The 7,252-nt window shown below is 44.7% G+C and overlaps 1 protein-coding gene across 3 annotated transcripts in view; it reads left to right on the top strand.

Annotated features, from left to right (window-relative positions):
- Window positions 1-1,513: 1,513 nt before the first annotated feature.
- ZNF706 (zinc finger protein 706) overlaps window positions 1,514-7,252 on the top strand; it is a 30,272-nt gene continuing 24,533 nt past the window's right edge. For 2 of the 3 annotated variants that reach the window (XM_032251291.1, XM_032251279.1), the window contains exons 1-3: window positions 1,514-1,765; window positions 5,423-5,559; window positions 7,081-7,188. In XM_032251291.1, the coding sequence (XP_032107182.1) occupies window positions 5,425-5,559; window positions 7,081-7,176 (231 nt within the window). In that variant the 5' untranslated portion in view covers window positions 1,514-1,765; window positions 5,423-5,424 and the 3' untranslated portion in view covers window positions 7,177-7,188. Of the gene's footprint in view, window positions 1,766-2,433; window positions 2,563-5,422; window positions 5,560-7,080; window positions 7,189-7,252 lie in introns of all 3 variants that reach the window. The other variant, XM_032251287.1, reaches the window with a different exon arrangement.

Genomic DNA, 7,252 nt, shown 5'->3' with positions numbered 1-7,252 from the left:
AAAAAAAAAAAAAAAAAAAAAAAAAGCTGTCTAAAGTACTGCTTCCAGATAATCAGCAAATGTAATCATGGTTAGAATCACCATAGCTCTTGATCAGCTATTGAAAGTTTGCTGCCATTGCCTGTAAATCGAGAGAGCGAGCGAGACCTAGAGAGGGAGAGACAGCAAAGAACTGTAACCGTTCACCAAAGTATTAGCAACTCCATACTATATATTGTTAGCAGTAAGACTAAACCCCTCAGGGAGGCCTGGCCAGCAGTTATTATTATTATCATTATTTAGGCTGTGTCACTCTGTCGCCAGGCCCGAGTGCAGTGGCGCGATCTTGGCTCACTGCAACATCTACCTCCTGGGCTCTAACGATTCTCCCACCTCCCGAGTAGCTGAGACTACAGGCGCGGGCCACCATGCTCCGCTAATTTTTTATTTTATTTGTAGAGACTGGGGTCTCGCTATGTTACTCTGGCTGGTCTGGAAATCCTGGGCTCCAGTGATCCTCGGGCCTTGGGCTCCCAAAGTGCTGAGATTACAGGCGTGAGCCACCGCGCCAGGCCGAGCCAGCAATTTTTTTTTTTTAGACTTTGTCTCGCTCTGTTGCCAGGCTGGAGTGCAGTGGCACAATCCCAGCTCACTGCAACCTCTGCCTCCTGGGTTCAAGCGATTCTCCTGCCTCAGCTTCCCGAGTCGCTAGGATTACAGGCGCGCGCCATCCCGCCCAGCTAATTTTTGTATTTTTTAGTAGAGACGGGGTTTCACCGCGTTGGGCAGGATGGTCTTGATCGCTTAACCTTGTGATCCGCCCGCCTCAGCCTCCCAAAGTGCTGGCATTACATGCGTGAGCCACCGCGCCCGGCCCTAGCCAGCAATTTTTAATGGGGCTCAGGCTTGAATCTTGAGTTCACTAAAACTCCCCAGCTTGGGAAAACACCCGGGGTTCCCGTGAGTGAGGTAAAGGGCCGCTGGTGAGAGAACAAAGGCTGCGCGTCCGCGTTCGGAGCCGCTGGGCAGCCGGCCTCGCTGGGGACCAGGGCTGCGGTGTCCCGGGTGGCGGGGCTCCTGGACTGTGACCCGGCCGCCGCGGCCCCGCGCTCCTCCCCCGAGCCAGCGCCTCAGCCGGTGCCCAGGAGGGCGCCGCGGTGACTGGCGCAACAGCCAGGGAGGCGCGGGAAAAGGGGCGCGGGGCCTGAGGCCCGGCTGCCGCCCAAGTGGGTGAGCGAGCGAGCGGCTTGTGAAACACGCCGCGGCCCGGTCACCAGCCAGGACAGGGATCACGCGGCTCCCGGTGCCAGGTGAAGAAGCCGCCGACAGAGTGCGACAGAGAGGAGGGGCGCCCGGGGACAGAGGGCGACGTTCCCCGAAGTTCACGTCCACCAGGGTCAGCCCTCGCGCTTATGTAATAAGGACGCGCTGCCATTGGCTCGCGCGGCGGGCCAGAGCGCAGGCGTGCAAGCGGGGTGGGGGCGGGGAGGAGGCAGCCGCAAGAAGGCAAGTGGGCGGGGCTACGAGGAGCGGGCGGGGCGGGGGCGCCTGGGACTTCGGCGCGGCGTGCGCGGGCACGAGGCGTAGTGGCCTCCCCTAAGGCTGAGGCGGCGGCGGGTGTGCGAGGCGCGGGCTGTTGTGCTCCCGGCTCTCCTCTTTCCCCACCTCGGCGGGTGGAGGAGGCCCAAGCGGTACTGGGTGCGCTCCCCCTTCCTCTCTCTCCGGCGTTCTCCCCCTGCCCTCTCGCGCTGCGCTGTCTCTCCGACGCAAGACTGTCCCGGCCCGGGTGAGCGGCAGCGGGGGCGGCGCTGACGCCTCGGGACGCCCGGGAAACGGGGCGGGGGCCTACCGGCGGGGGGCAGTGGGGACCGTGGGACTCGCCGCGGGTCGCGAGGGGTCGCGGGGAGCGGCGGGGCCCGGCCCGGCGCGGGCCACTGGAAGGAGGGTGAACTCGGGCGCCTGCCAGGCCCTGCAGGTGGCCGGGTGGCAGCCCAGCCGCGAGAGCGGAGTGGTAACCTTATCCCCGGCAACAGCCGCCGGTCGGCTGCCGGAGGCCGGCGCTCCTGGTGGCCGCAGGGTCCGGGTTTCGGGCAGTCTTAGCCTCCGGGAGGGCAGTCTTGGCCTCAGACCAGGGTCCTTGAGGACTGGCTAGGTGGGGGCTGCCTGGCCTTTGGTGGCAGGGAGGAGGAGGGGGTCTCCGAGGCGGGAGAGGTCGGTTTGGGAAGGAAGGTGCGCCAGGCTGCGGCTGGGGTCGGAGAAGTGTTGGGTGAAGGAGACCTCACTCTGGGTACGTTCCTCCTCTCCTCTCCTTTCCCAAAACGATGGAGTTGAAAGCTAGGGTCAGTCTGTGGAGCGCTGCCTGGGCCTCTTCCTTTCAGATGGTTATGGAGAATGTGCCTACTTCCTGGACCCAAAATCCTTTTCTTCTCTTACTCATTTGTGTTGGTTTTAAAGGAGCTTTGGGGCAGTGCTTACTTGTTGCCTCCTACGAGAGCGCCTCGTTTTAGAACTCGTTCCTTCTACTACTTCCTTCTTTGCAGCCCCTCGGAAAACCACACGAAGAGTTGCATTAAAAACCAGCATGTAGGTGTTTGTAAATGACGTTTTCTCTCCAGTTTGTCGCATTTAATCAAGGAACGGTTGTGGCTGCTTACGATTTTGTAGAAAATGCTGTTGGCTTGAGAGCAAACCTTAAGTTGAGCTGTCCAAAAGCAGGTGGTTGGTTCGTTTCAGTTTCTGCTTTCAGAAAGGAAATCGATGTGGCGTGTTGTCAGAAGTTAGGGGCCTATCTCATGCATTTAACCTATTTGATTCAATTTCCTTTCTGTGGTGTTTTCTGTCTTCAGAATAAGAACAAGCAACTACTGTCTTTATTAAGTCTCTTCGGGCTTTTTTATTGCTGTTTGGTGACAATGGAAAATGGGTTAACTCTATTGTGTAATGTTATATTTTAGTGAAAGTCCTAAGTGCAAAAGTTAAAAATAATTTTGTGTATCTAGTGACATTGCTTTGTACGAGTCACTACATGGAACTATTACAGTAGCTAGTAACTTGTAGAGAGCAAAGAAACTTCTGAAATTAGTGGCTTAATATTTGAAGATTTTTTTTTTAAGCGTAAAACTAGAATTCCCACAAAATCAGTGTATCAGCATACATAAAATACATTGTGTCTAAGAGTTAAGATGAGTGACAGGACTGACTACTTTGTTACAAGGTCCTAATAGTAAGACACTGAGACAGAAAAAGTGTTATAAAACATTGGTATATTATACAAATTATACAAAAGTATCCAAACCTCTTCCATGGGAATAGGTTTGTAAGCTTGCAGTAACATCGGACTTAAACATACATTTAAAAAAAAAAAAATGTGCCATTTGGCTTAGAATTAAAGATTTGTTTGTTTGTTTGTTTTTGAGACGGAGTTTCGCTCTTGTTGCCCAAGCTGGAGTGCAGTAGCTCGATCTCGGCTCACTGCAACCTCCGCCTCCCAGGTTCAAGTGATTCTCCTGCCTCAAGCCTCCCAAGTAGCTGGAATTACAGATGCATGCCACCACCCCTGGCTAATTTTAGTAGAAACGGGGTTTCACCATGTTAGCCAAGCTGGTCTTGAACTCCTCACCTCAGGTGATCCGCCTGCCTTAGCCTCCCATAGTGCTGGGATTATAGGCTCAAGCCACCCCGCCCTTACTTTTGTTTGTTTGTTTAAGCAAAAATGGAAGCTTAGTCTTCAAGGACTGATACAGCTAGCAATATTTACCATTGTTTGGTGGGAATGGGGTTCTCATATTAGGCTAGCATGCTAACATTTTCATTTTTTGTGTTAGGCTAGTATGTAGTATGCTAGCTTAATATAAAAACTCCATGTTTTGTCAGTTGATTCAGCCAACTATCCTGAAAAGCATTGATCCTCTTTTATATTTTAGCTGACTTTCAGTTAGTTTTTTTGCTAGTGGGAATTTCTCCAATCAGTGTATTTTTTCAGTTTCCTTTTTTGGGGAATAGGAGCTCAATAATTTTTATGAAATGCTTTGACTTCATATCTATTAACTAATTACGGTTCCAATCAGAAAAAGCTTCACCCTTCCCTGGTGAAGTTAATATAAATCCATTGTATGTTCCTGTCCTGCAATAATTTACATTTAGTTACAGTGCTAGTCAAAACTATATATATATATATATATATATATATATATATATATATGAATTCTTCTTAGGATCCAATTTTGATATATTTAAAAAGCAATTGAGACTAATGAAAGACTCCTTATGAACAGGTTTAACTTGTGTGGTCTAATAAAAGCCTTTAAATGGAAAAGTAAAAGTAACTTTTTTTTCAGCGACATGATTTTTTTTTAATCCATTTGGGTTCACTTCAGATCATCAGTAATAAAAAGTGGTATCTTTTAGCTTTGTAAAAGAACCCTCTTAACCACGTTCATTTCCTCAACTTGGAACTACTAGAGAGTAAAGAAACTTCTGGAATTAGTAACTTGGTAATAATCTTATTTTATAATTTGTGCAGCAGTCCAGCAAGACCAATGTTTTAAAAAAAATAACAGTAATTTTATGAAAACTAAGTATTTAAGAGAACAGTGTCCACCTGTTTCGGTGGTCTCCTTTAGAAGGATTAGCTGTCAGCTCTTCCTTAAAGTTACAAGAACCACAATTGCAAGTCACCGTGAATACTGGGAAGGGAAATTGCCTTTGTTCAGTGATCAAATAAATGATGGGGGGTGGCTAATCTTTTTAAGTAAATTTTTGAAGATTGCATACAGTAAAGTGCATAAATCTTAAGTGTATAGTTCAATGAATTTTTGCAAGTAAACACACTTGATTCAAGGTAGAGAACATTTTCAGAAGCCCGTAAGTCCTCTTCTTGCACTGCCTTCCCAGTCATTAACCGTAACCCCCAAGGTGACTCCTTTCACTATAGATTCGCTTTGCCTGTTTTGAACTTTAAATAATGTATATTCTCCACAACTGGCTTCTTTCCTTTAACATTGAGATACAACCAAGTTGTTACTTGTAACAATTTTTTAAATGCTGCGTAGTTTTCCCGTTGTATAAATACTATAAACATACGTATACAAGCTGTGCATCCATTTTACTGTTGATAGGCATTCAGATTGTTTCCAGTTTTGGAATAGGCACTCTGAACATTTTGTACATGTCTTGGGTACATAACATTTGCATTTCTATTGGATATATACCAAGAGTGGAATTGCTGGCTCATAGAATAAACAACTACCAACTAGCTTTCCACAGAGTTGTGCCAGTAGATACATTTGTAGTATTTGTATGTAGGAATTTTAATACCTACACATTTTTATTTGCCAGATATTTCTATAAAACTTAAGGCTTCAATTCTAAGAATGTTCTTATGCTTAGATTACTCTGTATTAGAGTAAATAAGCCACTCTAATGCGTTACCTTCTGTTTTTAGATATGGCTCGTGGACAGCAGAAGATTCAGTCTCAGCAGAAAAATGCCAAAAAGCAAGCTGGACAAAAGAAGAAACAAGGACATGACCAAAAGGCTGCTGCCAAAGCTGCCTTAATATATACCTGCACTGTCTGTAGGGTAAGGGGAATTGAAAGATACAGCTCTTCCATGGGCAGTTCTTTCATTATAAATTGGTTTGTGTAGATTAACATTTTGAAACCATGGCAAAATAGATGCTTTACTTGAAATAGTAGGTTCAAAAGCTGATTGTTTTAGGTATCTATCTCATTCATCCTTTCAACAAATATGTTTTGAATGGCTCCTGTGGCCAGACAAAATTAGGTGCTGGGGAAAAGGAGTGAACCAAACAAAATCGCTTTACTCATATAGAATAAAGATGTCTTTATAAGGGCATATGATACACTTCACTAGCATATCATATAGCTCTAAACTACATTCTTAGAGCTATATGATATGCTGGTAAATATACCACTGGTAATATCATTGGCTTTTTTTTTCCTTCTTCACTAAATCCATAATTAGGAGGTCTATAAAACCATATAGAGTATATTCATGTTGAGAGCTTTTCCTAGAATTCATGTGTTTTATTAGATTTGAAAAACAATAATTACAACAACTACTTTTGAGTGTTTACCATATGCCAGACATAGATCCAGGTTTTTACGTTGTATTCACCCATTTAATCCACGTAACAGCCCTATGAAATAAAGTACTTTTATTATTCTCATTTTACAGAAGAGTAAACTGAGTCATGGAAATTAAACAATTTGTGTGGGGTCACCCCACTGGTTAGTAGAAGAGCTGGAATCTAAAGTTAGGCAGTTCAGCTCCGGAGTCCACCCTCTGGACCACTACTGTACTGCCCTTCAAAGAAATACTTCTGAAATTCCAAATCAGAGCCTCTTTCCTGTTTGTTTAAGCTCATTACCCTTGAAGTTAGTGAATGGCAGTGCCAAAGGAAACCATAGTGAGGTTAGTTACCTACATATACACTCAAAATAATGAAATTGAACAGCTTCTGATTGTTTGGAAAGAGGCAGGGTGCACAGTTTAATCAATTAGTAATGAAATACCTTAACCTAAAAGTGCTAGAGTAATTTGCATATTTAAAAACTCAAACCCACAGACTTTTATTTCATATTTTGTTAATTGAATGGGTTAAAAATAAATAATTGAAGGTTCTTGTCAAGAAAAGTCAGTATAGTATAGTATTTGAGAGGTCACATACCTAGTACTAAGTTAAAATAAGGTCTTGGGCAATTTAAACTGGGTTTTAGTTTTCTTATCACATGAAATGAAGATGCTAGAAAGAGCTACAGATTGCTTTGAAGGTTCTGTGGGAATTTAGGTAACATGCTTAACATAATAAGCATTCAGTAAATGTTACCTGTTGTTTGCTGTTAATCAGATAAGCAGAATACATTCTGTGTGACCTACCTTTCTTTATATGTGAAATGTGGGAATGTTAGGAATTTCTTTACCACAAAATCCCTCTTCATATGCCAGCCACTGAGTTGTAGGAATTTAAAGATGTTTTGTGATAATTGTGTATCATGAGAAGGTTCAGGATTCTAAAATGTAACACATTTTTGTTTCATAAATAAAGTCTAGCTCTCTTTTGCACAATTTTTTTGTTAGACGCAAATGCCAGACCCTAAGACCTTCAAGCAGCACTTTGAGAGCAAGCATCCTAAGACTCCACTTCCTCCAGAATTAGCTGATGTTCAGGCATAAGGTTGTTTACAGGTAGGTAACCTCTTTTTTATTGGTTTGTTAATATCAAGGTTGTAAAAAGACCAAAACTGTCTTC

This window comes from Sapajus apella, unplaced genomic scaffold (genome assembly GCF_009761245.1).
Source record: "Sapajus apella isolate SASKATOON/1434 unplaced genomic scaffold, GSC_monkey_1.0 scaffold3, whole genome shotgun sequence".
Classification (NCBI taxonomy): Eukaryota; Metazoa; Chordata; class Mammalia; order Primates; family Cebidae; genus Sapajus; species Sapajus apella.
This window is presented reverse-complemented; position numbering and strand designations above follow the sequence as displayed.